This window comes from Mustela nigripes, chromosome 8 (genome assembly GCF_022355385.1).
Source record: "Mustela nigripes isolate SB6536 chromosome 8, MUSNIG.SB6536, whole genome shotgun sequence".
NCBI lineage: Eukaryota > Metazoa > Chordata > Mammalia > Carnivora > Mustelidae > Mustela > Mustela nigripes.
Genome location: NC_081564.1, coordinates 42,062,366 through 42,084,082, shown reverse-complemented (window position 1 = coordinate 42,084,082; position 21,717 = coordinate 42,062,366). Strand labels below are relative to the sequence as shown.

The 21,717-nt window shown below is 40.4% G+C and overlaps 1 protein-coding gene and 1 long non-coding RNA gene across 4 annotated transcripts in view; one reads left to right on the top strand and one right to left on the bottom strand.

The window, feature by feature from the left end:
• The window catches only part of LOC132023515 (uncharacterized), an 81,795-nt gene that overhangs the window by 46,738 nt on the left and 13,340 nt on the right, over positions 1-21,717 (top strand). The gene's annotated exons all lie outside the window — the stretch shown is intronic.
• Positions 15,659-21,717, bottom strand: part of COLEC12 (collectin subfamily member 12) — a 193,564-nt gene continuing 187,505 nt past the window's right edge. Inside the window, exon 10 of the mRNA XM_059409305.1 lies at positions 15,659-17,114. Coding sequence (XP_059265288.1) covers positions 17,095-17,114 — 20 coding nt within the window. The 3' untranslated portion in view covers positions 15,659-17,094. The remainder of the gene's footprint in view (positions 17,115-21,717) is intronic.

Genomic DNA, 21,717 nt, shown 5'->3' with positions numbered 1-21,717 from the left:
TCCCGATCCCATCTTGTTTTATTTTTTCCCTCCCTACTCCCAGCAACCCCCACACTGCCTCTCAAATTCCTCATATCAGGGAGATCATATGATAATTGTTTTTCTCTGATTGCCTTATTTCGCTTAGCATAATACCCTCTAGTTCCACCCATGTCATCACAAATGGCAAGATTTCGGGGGTTTTTGATGGCTACATAGTATTATTCCATTGTGTGTATGTGTGTCTGTGTGTGTGTGTGTAAACACACACACCTCATCTTCTTTATCCATTCATCTGTTGATGGACATCTAGGTTCTTTCCACAGTTTAGTATTGTGGACATTGTTGCTACAAACATTGGGGTGCACGTGCCCCTTTAGATCACGACGTTTGTATCTTTAAGGTAAATACCCAGTAGTACGATTGCTGGGTCATAGGATAGCTCTATTTTCAACTTTTTGAGGAACCTCCATACTGTTTTCCAGAGTGGCTGCACCAGCTTGCATTCCCACCAACAGTGTAGGAGGGTTCCCCTTTCTCCGCATCCTCGCCAGCATCTGTCATTTCCTGACTTGTTGATTTTAGCCATTCTGACTGGTGTGAGGTGGTAACTTATTGTGGTTTTGATTTATATTTCCCTGATGACGAGTGATATGGAGCACTTTTTCATGTGTCTGTTGGCCATTTGGATGTCTTCTTTGCAGAAATGTCTGTTCATGTCCTCTGCCCATTTCTTGATTAGGTTATTCTTTGGATGTTGAGTTTGGTAAGTTCTTTATAGATTTTGGATACTAGCCCTTTATCTGATATGTCATTTGCAAATATCTTCTCCCATTCTGTCAGTGTCTCTTGATTTTGTTGACTGTTTCCTTTGTTGTACAAAGTTTTTGATCTTGATGAAGTCCCAATAGTTCATTTTTGCCCTTGCTTTCCTTGCCTTTGGCCATGTTTCTAGGAAGAAGTTGCTGTGGCTGAGGTCAAAGAGGTTGCTGCCTGTGTTCTCCTCAAGGATTTTGATTGATTCCTGTCTCATATTGAGGTGTTTCATCCATTTTGAGTCTATGTTTGTGTGTGGTGTAAGGAAATGGTCCAGTTTCATTTTTCTGCATGTGGCTGTCCAATTTTCCCAACACTATTTGTTGAAGAGACTGTCTTTTTTCCACTGGACTTTCTTTCCTGCTATGTCGAAGATTAGTTGGCCATAGAGTTGATGGCCCACTTCTGGGCTCTCTATTCTTTTTTTTTTTTTAATTTATTCATTTAAAAAAATTTTTTTTAAAGATTTTATTTATTTATCAGAGAGAGAGAGGGAGAGAGAGCGAGCACAGGCAGACAGAATGGCAGGCAGAGGAAGAAGCAGGCTCCCTGCTGAGCACGGAGCCTGATGTGGGACTCGATCCCAGGACGCTGGGATCATGACCTGAGCCAAAGGCAGCTGCTTAACCAACTGAGCCACCCAGGCGTCCCTGGGCTCTCTATTCTGTTCCATTGATCTATGTGTTTGTTTTTGTGCCAGTACCATACTGTCTTGATGATGACAGCTTTGTAATAGAGCTTGAAGTCTGGAATGGTGATGCCACCAACTTTGGCTTTCTTTTTCAACATTCCTCTGGCTTTCCGGGGTCTTTTCTGGTTCCATAAAATTTTTAGATTATTTGTTCCATTTCTTTGAAAAATATGGATGGTATTTTGATAGGGGTTGCATTAAGTGTGTAGATCGCTTTAGGTCACATAGACATTTTCGCAATATTTGTTCTTTCAATCCATGAGCATAGAACGTTTTTCCATTTCTTTGTGTCTTCCTCAATTTCTTTCATGAGTACATTATAGTTTTCTGAGTACAGATTCTTTGCCTCTTTGATTAGTTTTATTCCTAGGTATCTTATGGTTTTGGGTGTAATTGTAAATGGGATGAACTCCTTAATTTCTCTTTCTTCTGTCTTGTTGTTGGTGTATAGAAATGCAACTGATTTCTGTGCATTGATTTTATATCCTGACACTTTACTGAATTCCTGTACAAGTTCTAGCAGATTTGGAGTGGAGTCTTTCAGGTTTTCCACATAAAGTATCCTATCACCTGCAAAGAGTGATAGTTTGACTTCCTCTTTGCCAGTTTGGATGCCTTTTATTTCTTTTTGTTGTCTGAATGCTGAGACTAGGACTTCTAGCACTATATTGAATAACAGTGGTGATAATGTACATCCTTGCCATATTCCTGACCTTAGCGGAAAAGCTCTCAGTTTTCCCCATTGAGAATATTTGCTGTGAATTTTTCATAGATGGCTTTTATGATATTGAGGTATGTGCCCTCCATCCCTACAGTTTGAAGGTTTTTTTTTTTTTTTTCCAGTTTGAAGAGTTTTGATTAAGAAAGGATGCTATACTTTGTCAAATTATTTTTTTGGCATCTATCAAGAGTATCATATGGTTCTTGTTCTTTCTCTTATTAACGTATTCTTTCACATTGATTGATTTGAGGAGGTTGAACCACCCTTCTAGCCCAGGGATAAATCCCACTTAGTCATTGTGCATAATCCTTTTAATGTACTGTTAGATCCTATTGGCTAGTATTTTGGTGAGAATTTTTGCATCCATGTTCATCAAGGATATTGGTCTATAATTTTCCTTTTTGATGGAGTCTTTGGTTTGGGGATCAAGGTAATGCTGGTCTCATAAAATAAGTTTGGAAGTTTTCCTTCCATTTCTATTTTACAGGACAATAGGTATTAATTCATCTTTAAATGTTTGGTAGAATTCCCTGGGAAGTCATCTGGCCTTGGGCTCTTGTTTGTTGGGAGATTTTTTTTTTTAAAGATTTTATTTATTTATTTGACAGACAGAGATCACAAGTAGGCAGAGAGGCAGGCAGAGAGAGAGGGAGAAGGAGGCTCCCTGCTGAGCAAAGAACCTTACGTGGGGCTCTATCATGGACCCTGGGATCATGACCTGAGCTGAAGGCAGAGGCTTTAACCCACTGAGCCACCCAGGAGCCCCATGTTAGGAGATTTTTGATGACTCCTTCAATCTCCTTATTGGTTATGGGTCTGTTCAGGTTTTTCTATTTCTTCCTAGTTCAGTTTTGGTAGTTCATATGTCTCTAGGAATGCATCTGTTTCTTCCAGATTGTCAAAAATGTTGGTGTATAGTTGCTTATAATATGTTCTTATAATTGTTTGTATTTTTTTGGTGTTGGTTGTGATCTCTCCTCTTTCACTCATGATTTTATTAATTAGGGTCCTTCTTTTCTTTTTGTTAAAGTCTGGCCAGGGGTTTATCAATCTTAGTATTTCAAGGAACCAGCTCCTACTTTCATTGATTTGTTCTACTGTTCTTTTAGTTTCTATTTCATTGATTTCTCCTCTGATTTTTATTATTTCTCTTCTCCTGCTGGATTTAGACTTTCTTTGCTGTTCTTTCTCCAGTTTCTTTAGGTGTAGGGTTAGGTTGTGTACTTGTGACCTTTGTTGTTTCTTGAGAAAGGCTTGTATTGTTATGTACTTCCCTCTCAGGACCACCTTTGCTTGTCCCAAAGATTTTGGGTTTTCATTTTCATTTGTTTCCATGAATTTTTTTCAATTCTTCTTTAGTTTCCTGGTTGGCACATTCATTCTTTAGTAAGATGCTCTTTAGCCTCCATGTATTTGAGTTCTTTCCAACCTTCCTCTTGTGATTGAGTTCTAGCTTCAAAACGTTGTGGTCTGAAAATATGCAGGGAATGATCCCAATCTTTTGGTACTGGTTGAGACCTGATTTGTGACCCAGGATGTGATCTATTCTGGAAAATGTTCCATGTGCACTAGGGAAGAATGTGTGTTCTGTTGTTTTGGAATGGAATGTTCTGAATATATCTGTGATGTCCATCTGGTTCAGTGTGTCATTTAAAGCCTTTATTTCGGGGCACCTGGGTGGCTCAGTGGGTTAAGCCTCTGTTTTCAGCTCAGGTCATGATCTTGGGGCCCTGGGATTGAGTCCCGCATCAATCAGCTTTCCCCCCACCCCCGCCTGCCTCTCTGCCTACTTGTGATCTTTGTCAAATAAATAAATAAAATCTTAAAAAAAAATAAAAGCCTTTATTTCCTTATTTATCTTTTGCTTAGATGATCTGTCCATTTCAGTGGGGGGGGGGGGTAAAATCTCTTACTATTATTGTATTATTGTTGATGTGTTTCTTTGATTTTATTATTAATTGGTTTATATAATTGGTTGCTCCCATGTTAGGGGCATAGATATTTAAAATTGTTAGATCTTCTCATTGAACAGACCCTTTAAGTATGATATAATGTCCTTCCTCATCTCTTATAGTCTTTGGCTTAAAATCTAATTTACGTGATATAAGGATTGCCACCCCAGTAGTTGTTTGTCTCTCTTTTCTTTATTCTCTGTCATTTGGTCTTCTATATCACTAATTCTCTCCTCTGTCTCATTTATCCTAGCAGTAAGAACTTCCATTTTTTATTGTACCTCATTAATCGCTTTTTAAATTTTAATTTGGTTAGGTTTTCTTTGATTTCTCTGGAAAGGGATTTCCCTTCTCCAAAAAGTGATCTCTAGTATCTTCCATGCTTTTTTTGAGCCCAGCTAGCACCTTGATGATTGTCATTCTGAACTCTAGTTCTGACATATTACTAATGTCCATATTGATTAGGTCCCTAGCCATCAGTACTGCCTCTTGTTCTTTTTTTTTGTGGTGAGTTTTTCCACCTTGTCATTTAATCCACATAGGAATAGACAAATGAGAGAACAAAATACTAAAAGGGTAGCAACGACCCAGAAAATATGCACTAACCAAATTGGAAGTGACCCAAAACCAGGGGTGAAAAAACAAAGAAAAAAATACGTATATATTAGACTGGTGAATAGCACAGAGCCACATGCTTGATTTGGGGTGTATTTTGGTCTGTTAGAAGAAACTACATCTCAAAATTCTACAGAAATGAAAACCTATATATATATATATATATATATCTACATACACACACACACAAATAAGTGTAAACATGATGAAGGGATGGAATATGAGTGTAAAGATGAAAATTAAAAGATTCTAAAAAAGGAATTGGTAAGATTAGACGTTAGCTGCAAAAAGAAAAAATAAAGAGCAAAGAATGTGATCAGGCTGGAGACTAGAACAAAGCTATGTGCTAGATTTAGGATATATTTTGATCTATTAGAAGAAACTGTATCCCAAAATTTTAAAGAAAAAAAAAACCCTGTATGTATTCAGAAAACAAGGTTAAATATAAGGAAGGATAAAATATGACTATAACAATGAAAATTATAAAAGGTTTTTAAAAATTGATAAGATAAAATAGTTTAAAACATTAAAATAGGGAAAATTTAAAAAATAGAATAAGAAAAAAAAATTTAAGAAATTTAACTTTGAAGGACTAAAGAATCATGGGGGAAAAAGCCATGAATTCTATATGTTGTTTACGTTTAGCTCTGGAGTTCCGCAGTTCTCATTGATCAGTGAACTTGGTCTTGGCTGGATGTTCTTGCTGATCTTTTGGGCGAGGGGCCCATTGCAGTGATTCTCAAATGTCTTTGCTGGAGGCAGAATTGCACTGCCCTTGCCAGGGGCCAGGCTAAGTAATCTGCTCTTGGGAGCTTTTGTTCCCTAAATGCTTTCTGTACAGTTTTGGAGGATGGAAATGAAAATGGCGGCCTCCCAATCTCCTGCCCCATAGGAGCAAAGAGCTCAGGGACCCACTCCTCAGTGCGCCCTCAGAGAAAAACAGTTAATCCCTCCCATCTCTCTGGTCTCTGGCCATACTGTGAGCTCACGCAGCCTGTGACCAGGCATTTCTATCTCTGGCACACGACCCCATTGAGAGTCTCTAAACTCAGAAGATTTCTGCCATGCTGATCCTCCCTGAGGAAGAAGGTGAGTCTCCCCAGATCTGCCACTTGTGGGGTCCCTGCTCAAAGAGCAGTGGTCCAACTGTGCCCGACTGTGGATCACAGTTTAAGGTAACCCTGAGCTGAGAGTCCCCTCCTCAGCTCCGTTTCTGTAATTGGCTTCCCTGCTCTAATACCTGGGAGCTCTGCCACGCTCAGACACCCCTGGTCTTTCTGTGACTCTGCAGGTCCTGAGACCAATCTGTCCCCGTGAGGGCTCCACCCCTGCTTAGCCTCTGGGGTGATGTCCCTCAGTGGAGCATGCTTGTAAAAGTTCCAGTTTTGTGCTCTGCTGCTCTCACACTTACCAGGAGCTGATGCCTCCCTCTGCAGTCTATCTTCCCATATGTCGCCTTGGAGTCACTTCTCCACACATCCTACCTTCCGGAAAGTGGTCAATTTTCTATTCCTAGGATTGCTGCTCTTCTCTTCTATCTTCTGTTGAGTTTGTACGTGTTTAGAATGGTTTGATAACTATCTAGCTGGACTTCTAGGACCTGATGATATTTAGGTCTACTCCTCTACCATCTTACTCCTCTCCAGATCTGGCCTCAACATTTTTAATAAAGTGGGACAAAGAGTCATTTACTAAGAATGAAGGAGGCATGGAGAATGTTTGGGGCTGGATTGTATCCCCCAGAATTCATATACTGAACTCTTAACCCCTAATACCTCAGAAGGTTACTCTATTAGGAGATAGAGGTAATTAAGGTACAATAAGGTCATTAAGGTGGACCTTCATATGACCATGTCCTTCTAAGAAAAGGAGGTGAGGATGCAAACACACACAGAGGAGAGATCATGTGGGCTCCCCACAAGAAGATGGCCATCTGCAACCCAGGGAGAGATGACTTGGGAGAAACCTGTCAACAGCTCCATCTAGCCTCCAGAACAATGAGAAAATTCATTGCTGGTGCTTACACCACCCAATGGTACTTTGTTGTGGCTGCCCAGCAGATGAGTACAGGGAAGAATGGAAGACTCGGACATGTAGGAAACATTTCTAACAGCCAGGGCAGGGAGTACCGTAACGAGTGAAGACGAAGGTGGAAGGAATGATTGCTGAGGGGTGATTTGTGTATAAGTGAGTTCAGATGCTGCTATGGGTAGGCATGGGATTGCTCAGCTGGGCTTCATGTGTGAGTCTGTGTGTGTGTGTGTGTGTGTGTGTGTGTGTGTGTGGTATATATACAAACACACTGGTATATATCAGGTTTCCAGTCATCTTCCATTTGTAAAGATGTGATACGAACATGTTTAATTTAGGAACTTGTCTGGTGATCAATGCACACATAGGATAAGTGATTAATCTGAAAGCTTTGGAAAGTATTATAGTAGGGCTCTGAGATCCTAGCTCAAAGGAAAAAACAAAACAAAAACCCACAAAAAAACAAAAAACACCCCAAATGAAAACAGGGTGCACTAAGTATCTTCTCCTTCCCCAGCTCTCAACCACTTCTTCTGCTCTGTTCTATTTCTACCTGCTTGGCTTCACATTCAGCCTTCCCTTGGGAAAGGCAGATCCTCAAAGAAAACCACCATGTGATGATACATAATGTGAAGAATCTTTGTTTCCTGGTGATCTTTGGGGGGTTGTCTGACCTTGGGAGAGGATAAATAAGCCACTGGCTTTGCTTCTCTGCTCCTGAGAACTGTCTTGGGGACTTTTCTCTTCCCTGCCAGCCCCCCGAGACCCTCCCAGGGCTGGCTTTAAGTGTAGGGAGTGGCCGTGGAGCAACTATGCAGGACTGAGCTCTCCTTGAGGGTTCAGGGTTTGCGTGATGTCAGTCTTGCCACTGAAAAGGGAATCCAAATGATCAAATGTGATTTTGTGGGGTCAGTGGGGGAGTCTTTTAAAGTTCTTCTTTTTTTTTCTTTTCAGGACACATCTCCAGATTTTTTTTTTTTTAAAGATTTTATTTATTTATTTGACAGAGAGAGATCACAAGTAGGCAGAGAGAGAGGAGGAAGCAGGCTCCCTGCCGAGCAGAGAGCCTGATGCGGGACTCGATCCCAGGACCCTGAGATCATGACCTGAGCCGAAGGCAGCGGCTTAACCCACTGAGCCACCCAGGCGCCCTCACATTCACAGATTTTAGCAAAAGTCTTTGTCAGATCTCCTGTTCTGATATTTTGCTCATCAAGCATGTTTCATTTATAGGTAAAGTACAGGATTTTTAGGGCTGTGAAACTTCTGTATGATCCTGTGATGATGGACACCTGTCTTTGCACATTCTATGGATTTCGACAAGTACATAACACAAAGAGTAACCTTAATATGAACTATGGGCCTTAGTTAAAATAATGTATCCATATCGGTTCATCATCTGTAACAAAGGTACTACACCAAAACAAGATGGGAGGGAGAGGGCGCAGTTTCTGTACTTCCTGATACATTTCTCTATAAATCTGTAACTGCTCCATAAAAGTAAGACCTGTAAAAATAAGGGGAAAAAAAATCAAGGTTCACGTATAAATGTCACCCCCTCCTTTTTATTCCCTATCTCCAGATTCTTCCCCACAATAACTGAGTCCAGCTTTGGAGACATGCTTCTTTGGGTGAAATGTCCACTTTCCAGCCTTTTAACTAAGTTTTGTCTTGTCCCTCCTTACCCCTTCCCCCTCTTCTTGTATTAATGGCTTTTGGGGTGGTTATTGGGGTTGGTTATTCTGGTTCAGACCCCTGTGGAGACATTTTGGAATCTTGCCTGAAGGCTGAGGTCTGCTTTGTATCAACAGCCTGAGACGAGTGTCCCTCAGGGTGGATGATGGGTCTCTGTAAGCAGGGGAAGGGCACTTCAGGGGGGTCGGATGTCTGCAAGGTGCTCTTGCAGTCAAATGCTCTACCAAAGAGCTATACCCCCTGCAAGGTGCTCTTGGATGGGAGGTTTTAAAGGTGATGCCTGGAGGCAAGCTGGACGTAGAGAGGGAGAAGTCCAGGTGAGACTTCTTTACTCTGGAATCTTCTGTGGACAGTCAGCTCTGGTCATCTAGCCATTGGTTCCTCTTTGTGACTATTTGCCTCTTATTGTGCTCTGGACTTTAGTTCAAAGACTTTCTCAGAGCTCCTAACCTAGAGAATGAAAGGACGGGATTTGATCCATACTTGGGTATGAGTGTCAAAGGGGCAACACTCCCCTTCCTATTGTGATGAAGCAGGTACCCATGTGGGCCCTACGAGAATGTGAAGCTTAGGAACATATAAGGCTGTGGCATCTGGGACATTATCTTACTGATCTTGAGGTATTGATTTATTTTCTTATGAGAAGTGGTCTTTTCTTACATAATCTCTTATGTTAAGAGATTATATATTAAGTACAAGATTCTTTCTCAGAAATCACAAAGAGGCTGGACCAGAAAGGATGAGACCCTAGAGTTCATTCATACACAGTAGCGGTGACAGCAGAAGATCAACCTTGCCTGCCTTTCATAGATGCCAAGTGCCTTCCCATGGGGGTTTTATGTTGCTGGGACCAGCCTACCCCTGGAGAAGTTCATTTTCTACCTGCATTTGGATAACAGGCTGGGTTCTGGGCTTCTCCTGCTCTGGTCTCCCTATGTACCTGTTGTTTCAGAGTAACAGGTCAGTGAGCTGAGTTACAGGGGAGGAAAATTGTCCCCTTAGGAGGAAGGAAGCAGCCATCCCAAAAGCCAGGGCCAGTTGGCCAAGGCACTAGTTCTTACTGTAGACTGTGAATAATGCAATGCATGTGATCTTGTTGCCTGTGAGAGAAACAGAAAAAGGTAATTTCTGGAGGGTCTGTAACTTCCAAACACTATAGTTATGGAGCTGAAAAGTAAGCAAAAATGATTTGAGGCAGATGAGGTTTTCATGCCCTCAGGAAGGTATGTGCCATGCAGCCAGCTTCTCCGGATCTAGGATAATCTAAAACTTGGGTGTGGGGAGCAAGTGAAGGACTGCAGTGGACTTGGAGGGCAGGGCTTCTTCCACTGAAAGAACTCTTTCAAGTGGACTCTGGGTTGAAAACTAATAGCTTTCTCCTAGCCAACCCGCAATCTCGGTCTTTTTCTCTCTCTATCTTTCTATATTTCTATCTATATTTATCTTTCTCTTATATATCTCTTATTTATATCTTATATATCTCTTATTTATATTTATATTTCTCTTTCTATCTATATCTATCTATCTATCTATCTATCTATCTATAGCTAGCTATCTTTCTACCCATCTGCACATCCATCATCTAATTTTTCTGTGTTTTTTTTTTTTTCCTTTTCGAGAAATGTCAGGGTCTGTATGAAGGTGCTATTCACTATTCCTTGTGCCTGTTGATTCAGGACTCTTGGTACATTTCACTCTGTGAAGCTGTAGATACAAAGTTGAATCAGGTGAAGTTCCAGTAGGAAATGATTACTGCTTTGCAGTGTCTATTAAGTGGCACCTTATACAACCTGAAATCCAGACTATTTTATAAAATGGGTCTCAAACTATACCTTTGGAGAAAAAAACCAGCTTCTTTTCACATGGTATTATTCAAATGAAGGCATAGCAAATAGTTATTTAGGAACAAGTAATTGCCACCATCAAAAACAAGGTAATATGAGTGTGACAACACATATAAGCATTGTCTATGCTGATTTGATTAAGCAAGAGAAAAATGATTATTCATTTTGCTATCTGTGAACATCCTGGTAGAATTGGGAAACATGGTTGGAGCTTGGAAATATTGGGGGGGTAAATAATAGTTTTTTGTTTGTTTGTGAGAGAGAAAGAAAGACAGTGAGTGGCAGGGAGGGGAGGGGAGGAGGGGGAGAGAGAATCTTAAGCAGGCTCCATGCCCAGTGTGGAGCCGAACATGGGCTCGATCCCACAACTTTGAGGATCAAAGTTCAACTGTGCTGAAATCAGGTGGCTTAACCAATTGAGCCACCCAGGTGTCCCCAGAATTACAGATTTTTAAAGACATGTTTGCTATGGGGACTCTTTCTTTTTACAGATCTGAGCAGGAGTTCCCCTAGCTTCAGGCTTCTGTGCCATTCCTCTTGCATCCTTTCCCCCTCAGATCTCCATCAGTACAATCTGGGGCTGCTTAGTGCAGCTGAGTTCAGCCAGCCCTGCCCTTATCCCTTGTGACCTTCAGCTTCCCTTTAGTTGACCTTTTGGAGTTTAAAGTTTCAGGAGAGATACTTTCAGGGGGATTTGTGTAGGAGCAAAAAGACATGTTCCTATAGATCATGAGCAAGTAGGTAGAGCCTGTGAAGAAACTGCTTATGATGAGGCCAGAACCTTCACATACATGCTTCCATCCATCTCTCTATCCATGGAGGCATGTATCCATTCATCCACTCATGCACGCCATTCATCTACCATCTGTGCACCTGCCCACCGATGCATCCATCTGTGCTTCAATCCTTCCATCTATCCATTATCCATCTGCCCCTATAGCAAAGGGAGAACACAAATTCCCTGATTTTGGAGATATTTAAATTGATTTTTCTGCCTTTTGAGTAGCTATGACTCAATGCATAAGACATTAAAGATTAGTGTACTGTATCAAAATTTTTAACTTTTTTTTAAACAGTGAACTTCGGAAGAAACCTCATATACGAGATAAATACATAGCCATCTGAAAAGGCATCTGGATCTCTGCTACACAAATACCCTCCTCTCAACTACTGTGGCACCTTCACAAGATCCTTTGGCTACCTGGAGCACAGCTTACACACTGCTATGCTTTGGTATAAAACAAAGTATTGACGGTGTGGTTTCAGCAATTGATCTTGGGGCGATAAGGGAAGGGAGAGGTCACTGGGAGGTAGAGATTTTGGAGGAAGTGTTTTGAAAGAGGGGTTGTGCCTTGAAAGGGAAGTCACATCTTGATCCATGAAGAGAAAGTGGGGAACACACTGCTTGGCAGGGTAGAGGCACCGAGGTGGAGATGGGGTAGAGGAAGAAAGGTTATCAGTCAGGGGCCAATGAGGAAAAGATGGCGCAGTAAAGCTGAGTAATTGAGAGTGTATTAAAGGGGTAATTGACAAAGCTACAGCAGGTTTGGAGAAGATAATAAAGGATAGTGTGGAATCTTGAAGTTGGTGCAGCTTTGAACAATTATGGGGGAGGGTGTGTGTGTGTGGGGGGGTGTAAGAGGAATTTGTCACTTCTGGACCCAGAGAGAGAGCTGGACCACCTAACAGGATGTGTGGCCTTTAGCTGAGGGATGCAGGGAGAAGTTCAGCAAGTAGGTCAGGGAAATAAATCGCCCACTTTGCTCTTTCTCTCCTGCCATTTCATTGACCAAACCAATTGGAAACCAGAAACCAATGAAACCCATAAAGATTTACCTCCCAAAGTCCAGGAGAATGGTGGAGAAGGGATCTGGAGGGACAGACAAAAAATAGCCATATATAGAGTAATTGGGTTAGAACCCAAGGACCTATTATCAGTGAGCTCTTGCTTCAGTAATGCTGTGTAATAAACAACCCCCAAATCTCAATGGAACATACGTTTCATGGGTCTGTGGGTTGGCCAGGTGGCTCTGCTGAAGGCTCTGGAGGTTGAGGTGGCTTTTCTACTCACTGTGGGTATGTCTTAGTTGGGGCCATTTTGTTCCATGTGTGTTCTCTCTATAGCCCAGGCTGCCGGGGCAGCAGATACCCAGGGGAGGCTTGTCAGGCCTGGCGTGGCTCCTGCTCCATGGCACAGGAATTGATTTTATTTAAAAAAAAATTTCATTTATTTATTTGACAGAGATAGAGAGCACAAGCAGGTGGAGCGGCAGGCAGAGGGAGAGGGAGAAGCAAGCTCCCTGCTGAGGGAGGAGCTGGACGAGGGGCATGATCCCAGGACCCCGGGGTCATGACCTGAGCTGAAGGTAGCCGCTTAACCCACAGAGCCACCCAGGTGCTCCAGGAATTGATTCTAAGACACCTATAATTCCCTGTAGTTTCCAGCCATGATTCGGTGGGTCACAGCAATGTGTGACATGTAAAGAGTACAGTAAACTCTGGCACCAAAGATTAGAAGACTGGTCAAAGGACAGTTCTCCATACCTGGTCAAGAAGACTAAATCGAGATCCTTTGGTTATGCCCATTTAAAAAAAATTATATATATATATATATATATATATACATATATATATACACATACATACATATATATATATTTAAGAGAGCGAGGGCTCATGAGTAGGAAGGAGGGGCAGAAAGAGAGGAAGAAGCAGGCTCCCTACTGAGCAGGGAGCCCGAAGTGGGGCTCTATCCCAGGACCCTGAGATCATGACCTGAGCCAAAGGCAGAGGCTTAACCAACTGAGCCACCCAGGCCCTAAAGTTGGTTTGCTTAAGCTTGCTTTTTTTCTGGACTTTTGCCCAACTGGGCATGCTATGTACTTACTTGAACAAGAATATCTAGGAGGCGAGGAAAAACGATGAACAGGTGAAGCAAAATCTTTTCAATATCTCCTTTGTGATTATAGAATAAATATGATACCATTCCATTAAGGGATTCTTCCTAGGAAAATGGAACTATTGTATACAGCAACATCTCAAAAACACTGGGAAGTCCACCTGTACTTGTAAAATTGTTGAGTATAATAGCAAGAGAAGAGATACTTGATCACACTGCCATTTAGAAAAAGTTTCTAAAGCTTTTCCCAGACTCAGGGCCATACTTTGGTAAAAGGATGAAACTGTTTTATCATCTGATTTTTTTCAGTCTATCTTCTTCCATTTATGTTGATGGAATGACATGTATAATATACTTAGATCCAATATATGGATGTATAATAAGCAATTATGAGTAACATGAATTCCTTCATTTCTCTTGCTTGACTTCTCCCACTCTTTGGTGCTTTTATGATTTTATAACTGACTGGCCACATTCACTTTCCTCTCTTCCAATTCAGTTGTTTTTTGGTCTTGCAACTAATCTGTAGACATCTAACACAGGGAAGGAGTTTTATTGTTTCATCCAGCACACTTGTGCATAGTGTTTGGCGTGGAAAGAGGAATCAGCTCTACTTTCAAGGTGCGTTTGTTGGGAAAGGAATCAGGCAAGAAGTGATGCTTGGGCTGAGTCTTAAAGAAGGTTCTTTCCAAGAAAAAAAGATGAGGAAGGAGTCAGTTGAAGTGTGGGGGTGAGAAAGAGCGTGGGGTAAGTGCAGCTGGCTTGGAAGGCTGTTTGGGTGCCTGTGGAAGGAGGGTGGGGTTGCAGCCAGAGGAAGGCTGGAGGTGTGAGTGGGAACTCGTGATTCTCTGTAATGTGCTAGGCTGAGGATTTGGGGTAGGATGGACTTGGATTTTGAATTAAGAATGAGGATCCGGATCAGATTTGCATTTTTGAAGGCTACTGTGACAGCAATGTGGGCAACAGCAGGTCTTCCAAGTAGTCCCTGTTTTCTAATTTCTAAAGTAGGGACAAGGGGCCCCTGAGAGGTTCCGTCGGTTAAACCATGGACTCTTGATTTCAGCTTGGGTCATGATCTCAGGGTTGTGAGATCGAGCCCCCATCAGGCTCCATGCTCAGAGGGGTTCCTGCTTGAGATTCTCAGTCTCCTTCTCACCCCACTTGTACTCTCTGTCTCAAATAAATAAATCCTTTAAAAAGATAAAGGGCAATAGGTTTTGTATGAAGATTAGAGGAGATAATGTAGGTGAAAATGCCAAACATATTTAAACTGTTACTCTTCTTGTGTGACTTCTTTGAGTCATGAATGAGTTAATATGCTTACTTTTTCAAGAAGAGACCAGCTTTGTCATCTGAGGCAAAAAGGATATGCTCGGTATTGTTACCTGACTTATATAGCTTCCTACTTCCTTAAACATCTGGGTTTTAAAATAGGAGTGGCTATTACTGTTTGTTGTCTGATTTAGCTTAAATTTTAGCTCCTTCAAATTGGAAGGGTGGTGGGGGAACAGACGAATATTTGTAAGAGAAGCAGAAAGGGTCCCCCCCCCCCCTCCTGGTGTGGATTCATCCTTTACAAGAGCCAGTAAGGAAGAAAAAATTCCCTTCTCTCAGCATGTAGGAAATCACGTGCCTGAAGACATCATAGTTCATTAAATCTCTCCTCCCAAAAGAGCATCAGCTGTGAGTAGGTGAACAGAAGCCTGGTGTGTAAATAGCTAAATGCACAGAGAAGCATGTGAGGCATCTTATAATGTGAGATACTCAGATCTGATTTTATTCAGGGTGGTATTAAGAAGGTCCTTGGTTTCTAAAGAACATTAGATCATTTTCAGAGCTCAGATCTGAATCCTGTCTCACTGGTGATGGTGTGACCGAGAAAATGATGTCAACTCTTCTGATCCTCCCCTTTTCTGTCAGTGGGGAGGGTTGAAAAGCCTGCTTCATAGGGCTGCTGGGAGGAGGACATGAAATTGTCTGACTCAAGCACTTGCTGTAGTGCTTGACAATGAGAGCACTGTAAGTTCAGGGCTAGGACAGGAACAGTCCCAGCTGTGGGAACTACCTATTCCCTTCTCATGGGGGCAGAAGACATTTAAGTTGCTTTTGGGCATGAATCTTAATTACTTAAACAGGAAAAGGACAAATAGGCGATTTGGTTTAGTCTCTGAAAGGTCTTGAGGGGTTGGGTTTCATCTATGAATGGTCTTGAGCCTGAATAAGTACTAGAGTCCAGTGGTTGCCTTGTATCATGGGGCCCAGATGCCAGTGGGTCCTGTCCACCTGACCAGGCTACATGGACCGGGCATCAGGGCATAAAGGTGCTGAGGAGATGGCCACTTGGGGCTGCAGAGATGGGAGATGGCATGGATGGTGACCAGGGGTAAGACAACATAGTCCACACAGCTACAGGTGTGAAAGTCAAACTCTGTCTTTATTCTTTTACCATTTTATTTGGGATAGGTAGCAGCATTGCCTGGGAAGCTCCTTGGAAGGGGAGGAGAGGAATTCTGTTGGATAGAAATCTTACCTTTGAGAATCAATGATATCTAATGCCTATTTTCAGCACATTTCTTGTTAAACTTTTCAATGGCAAGTCAAGGAATAGGAGGAGGATGGACTCAGAGGAAAGGTTCGTTGCAGGCGTTCAGTGTAGTGGCCAAAAGTTGACTCTTGCATTTCATTATGCATGTGCCTTGGAGTTATGCTTTTGGGAAGGTGAATTAAGAAAACACAAACTTTCCAGATAGCGTATAGCTTTCCCCATCTTTCTTGTATCTCTGTCCTTGGTTGACAGGATGCTATACTTTCCTGACAATCATTAGCAACTCTATTATGAGTCTGATACCACACACATTCATACCGTAGCCACAAAACAAGGCTTTCTAGGTGCTCTGTCTTTTCCAACAGATACCTTTCTACCACCCCTAACGTCCACCAAAATGAAGCAGAAGCACATCCTGAGTTGACCACTTCCTCCGGGCCCAGCCAGGCACACAAGAATGCTGGCTGGTGATGGACTCGATACACAGCCCACTTGACTGAGCCATGTATATGTTCAGGCTTGACCGTACCCTGGAAAAATCTGAAAGGATATTTGTAGACATTTCAAGTGATTGACTCTTCTGAGGAAATGCTACATTAAAAAATATATACACATATATATTTAATATTTTTTTAAAACCACAATTGAAAAAAAATTTTTTGCCATTGGGTAGAATTAAATCTGACAAGAAACCCTAGGAGTTTTTTTTATTAGTACCATTATTGTTTTCTTTGGCTCCATGTATTATATTGGTTAAAGGACAAAAAAAAAAAAAAAAAAAGGAAGAAAAGGAAAAAATTGTAAAAAGGCAAATATTTTGTACAAAAATACAAAGTTTTAAAAGCTCTTTAAGTATATTTCATATTATCACTAAGAGTTGGCCTATATATCTGTATGTCTGCATATTTTTCTTATGTCTGGGATTTGAGAAATGTAAGGTACTGTTCACACAATACAGTTTAAGTTCTTAGAGCTCAACAACCAATGATAGCCTTTTTTCTGATTGGAGCAATCCATACTTTGGAAGATGTGATTTGCATAATTATACAGTTACTGGCTGAGAAACATCTATGTGATTCAGTCCATTTGCATACTGAAAATCAATATATCATACTGGGGGAACATTTCGGTTCTGAAGTCCTTGAGTAAAGGAGGATGGTAGAGATAACCAGCCGTCAATCTTTTCAGAAACTGGTCTTCAGTGCTTTTTTCCCAATCTGGAGAGAAGGTGATACAATCAGAAAGCAGTATCCTTTCCCTTTGAGAACCATCCAGAAGTTAGCTCATGTTATTACATCATAGTCCATTATAATGCAGATGATAGTACTAAAAGAGAGGAAAAATAATGGGCATTTAGTTTTTCTTAAAGAACACCATTAATGTACAATTCAAAAAAAAAAAGGAACATGTATTTTTATAGGAAAAATTAAAAAATACAACATTCAGTTATTTTTTCAAAGAAATGCCTGTAAGGTCATATTCAGATTAACTAAAAGGTAAATTTCCTTTTGAAGAAGCCTATTCTGGGCTCCACTCAAATCCCAAGTGGCCAAACAAGGCAAACAAATGACAAGTCTGGGTGACTTCTCACCCTCTACTTTAATTTCTTTTTTCTTTTTTTTTTTTAAAAGATTTTATTTATTTACTTGAGAGAGAGACAGTGAGAGAGCGCATGAACGAGAAGGTCAGAGAGAGAAGCAGACTCCCCATGGAGCTGGGAGTCCGATGCGGGACTCGATCCTGGGACTCCAGGATCATGACCCGAGCCGAAGGCAGTCGTCCAACCAACTGAGCCACCCAGGCGTCCCTCTTTTTTTTTTTTTTTTTTTTTTTTTAAATGAGGTATAGCTGACACACCACATATTAGTATGTTTCAGGTGTACAATATGATTTGGTAATTGTTTACATTCTGAAATGATCACCACAGCAAGTCTAGTTAACACCTGTCATCACATTTAGTTAGAAAAAGAATTTTTCTTTTAACTTCTTCAAGTTTTAATTTTAATTCCAGCTAACACAGAGTGTTATATTAATTTCAGGTGTATAATACAGTGATTCAACAATCCCTGGTGCTCATCATGATAAGTGCACTCCTTAACCTCCATCACCCATTTTAAATGCCCATCCCCCCCAGCCTACCTCCCTTCTGGTGGCCATCAGTTTGTTCTCTATAGTTAAGAGTCCATTCCTTGGTTTGTCTTTCTCTCTTTTTCCATGTGTTCATTTGTTTTGTTTCTTAAAATCCACATGTGTGTAATCATATGGTATTTGTCTTTCTCTTCATGATTTTGCTTACCATAATACCCTCTAGCTCCATCCACGATATTGCAAATGTCCAGATTTCATTCTTTTTTGTTGCTGAATAGTATTCCATTGTATACATATAATACATCTTCTTTATCCATTCATCTATTAATGGAGGGTTGGGCTGCCTTTCATTTTTTTCTTTTTTAAAGATTTTTATTTATTTATTTGACAGAGATCACAAGTAGGCAGAGAGGCAGGCAGAGAGAGAGAGGAGGAAGCAGGCTCCCCGATGAGCAAAGAGCCTGATGCGGGGCTTGATCCCAAGACCCTGGGATCATGACCTGAGCCGAAGGCAGAGGCTTTAACCCACTGAGCCACCCAGGCGTCCCCCTTTCATTTTTTCTAAAGTTTCCTTTGCTGTGTAGGAGCTTTTTAGTTTGATACAGTTCCAATTGTTTATTTTTGCCTTTGTTGCCTTTGCTTTTGGTGTCAGATGAAAAAAATCATCACCAAGACTGATGGTCAAGGGGCGTACTGCTTATGTTTTCCTCTAGGGATTTTATAGTTTCAGGTCTTAAGTCTTTAATCCATTTTGAGTTAATTTTTGTGTATGATGTACACTTCATGATTTTGCATATGGCTCCAGTCTGCCTAACACTAGTCATTGAAGATACTGTTCTTTTGCTGTTATGTATTCTTGGCTCCTTTGTCAGTTAATTGACCAGATATGTATGGGCTTATTTTTCTATTCTGGTCCATGATCTGTTCCACAATCTACATGTCTGTTTTTATGCCAGTACTATACTGTTCTGTTCTCATTACTGTGCCTTTATAATAGAGTTTGAAATCACATTTCAAAATGCTTCTAGCTTTTTTATTCTTAAGATGGCTTTGGCTCTTTGGGGTCTTTTGTGGTTTCATACAGATTTTAGGATTGTTCTTTTTCTATGAAGAATCTCTATGGAATTTTTTTTTAATTTTTTATTTTTTATAAACATATATTTTTATCCCCAGGGGTACAGGTCTGTGAATCACCAGGTTTACACACTTCGCAGCACTCACCAAAGCACATACCCTCCCCAATGTCCATAATCCCACCCACTTCTCCCAAACCCCCTCCCCCCAGCAACCCTACACTGTTGGTGGGAATGCAAGCTGGTGCAGCCACTCTGGAAAACAGCATGGAGGTTCCTCAAAATGTTGAAAATAGAACTGCCCTATGACCCAGCAATTGCACTACTGGGTATTTACCCTAAAGATACAAACGTAGTGATCCAAAGGGGCATGTGCACCCGAATGTTTATAGCAGCAATGTCCACAATCGCCAAACTATGGAAAGAACTTAGATGTCCATCAACAGATGAATGGATCTCTATGGAATTTTGATAGGGATAGGACTGAATTGCTTTGGCTAGTATGGACAGTTTAAAAATATCCTTCCAATCCATGAGCATGGACTATCTTTGCATTTATTTATGTCATCTTCAATTTCTTTCATCAATGTCTCATAAGGTTTCAATGTACAGATCTTTCACTCCTTGGTTAATTTATTCCTAGGTATTTTCTTTGACGCAATTGTGAGTGGAGATGTTTTCTTAATTTGTCTTAGCATTCGTAATTAGCGTATGGAAATGTAACAGATATTGGTATACTGGTTTTTTATCCTGCAACTTTACTGAATATATTTACTAGTTCTAATGGGTGTTTTGTTTGTTTGTTTAGTGGAATCTTTAGGATCTTCTATATATAAAATCATGCCATTTGTGAATAGTGACAGTTTTACTTCTTCCTTTCTAATTTGGATGCCTTTTCTTTTTTCCCTCTAATGTCTCTGGTTAGGACTCCACCCCACCCCATACACTTGAAAACACTTTTATCTTCATAAAAAAATATGTTAGTTGAATGGGATTTTTAAAAATTTAAATTCAACATATAGTATATCATTAGTACATACAGTACAACATAAAGCCAACATATAGTACCTTATTAGTTTTTGGTATAGTGTTCAAAGATTCATTAGTTGCATATAACACCCAGTACTCATCATATCACATGCCTTCCTTAATGCTTTTGTTCAATGTAATACTACATTGAACAAAAATGGCAAGAATGGGCACATCCTTGTCTTGTTTCTGATCTTAGACAGAAAGTTTTCAGCTTTTCACCATCGAGTATGATGTCAGCTATCGGCTTATCTTCTAAGACCTTTATTATGTTGAGGCCTCTCTATTCACTTTGTTGAGAGTTATTTTATTCTAAATGGAGGCTGAATTTTGTCAAATGCTTTTCTGTATCTATTGAGGTATTATTTTGATCCTTCATTTTGTGAATGTATCCCACTGATTGATATATGGATATTGAACCATCCCTGCCTCCTTGCAATAAATCCCACTTCTCATGGTGTATTATCCTTTCAACATATTGTTGAATTCAGTTTGCTGATATTTTGTTGAGGATTTTTGCATCTATGTTCATCAGAGATATTGGCCTGTAATTTTCTTGTGGCATACTTCTCTGGTTTTGGTATTGAGATAATGACGGCTTTGTAAAATTAGTTTAGAAGTAGTCTCTCTTCTCTTTTTTCGAAAAGTTTGAGAAGGATAGTATTAATTCTTTGCATTGTTTGATAGTATAAAATCAGATTTTATACTGGTGATAGAATGCACCAGTAAAGCCCTCTGGCTGTGGACTTGTTTGTTGGGAAGTTTTTGATTATTGATTTAATCTCCTTACTACTAATCTGTCTGTTCATGTATTCTCTTTTCTTTGTTATTCAGTCTTGGTAGGTTTATGTTTCTAGGAATTTATCCATTTCTTCTAGCTTGTCAAATTTCCTGTCAATAATTGTTCAGAATAGTCTCCTATGATCTTTGTATTTCTGTGGTATTAGTTGTAATATCTCTACTTTCATTTCTGATTTTACTTAAAATTGAGTCTGCTCTCTCTTTTTCTTGGTGAGTCTAGCTATAGTTTTGTCAGTTTTATCCTTTTTAAAGAACCAGCTCTTATTTTCATTGAGCTTTTATGGTGTCTTAGTCGGCATTGCATTCCCTTCTGCTCTTGTTTTTGTTATTTCCTACCTTCTGCTAACTTTGGACTTCATTTTCTAGTTCTTTGAGATGTAAACGTAGGTTACTTATCTGAGCTTTTCTTGTCTATGGAGGTGGGTATTTATTGCTATGAAGTCTCTTAGAACTGCTTTTGCAGCATCCTGTAAGTTTTGGTATGTTGTATTTCCATTTTCATTTGTCTCAAGGAATTTTTTGATCTCTTCTTTGATCTACTGGTTTATTTAGTAGCATGTTGTTTAATCTTCACATATTGGTGAATTTTCCAGTTTTCCTTTTGTAATTGATTTCTACTTTTATATCACTGTGGTCAGAAAAGATGTTTGGTAGGATTTCAGTCTTCTTAAATTTAACTTGTCTTGTGGCCTAATATATGATCTTGTGGCCTAATATATGTACATTCTCAAATGCTTCATGTACATTTGAGAAGAATATGTTTTCTGTTGATTTTTTTTTTTTAAAGATTTTATTTATTTATTTGACAGACAGAGATCACAAGCAGGCAGAGAGGCAGGCAGAGAGAGAGAGAGGAGGAAGCAGGCTCGCTGCTGAGCAGAGAGCCCGATGCGGGACTCGATCCCAGGACCCTGGGATCATGACCTGAGCCGAAGGCA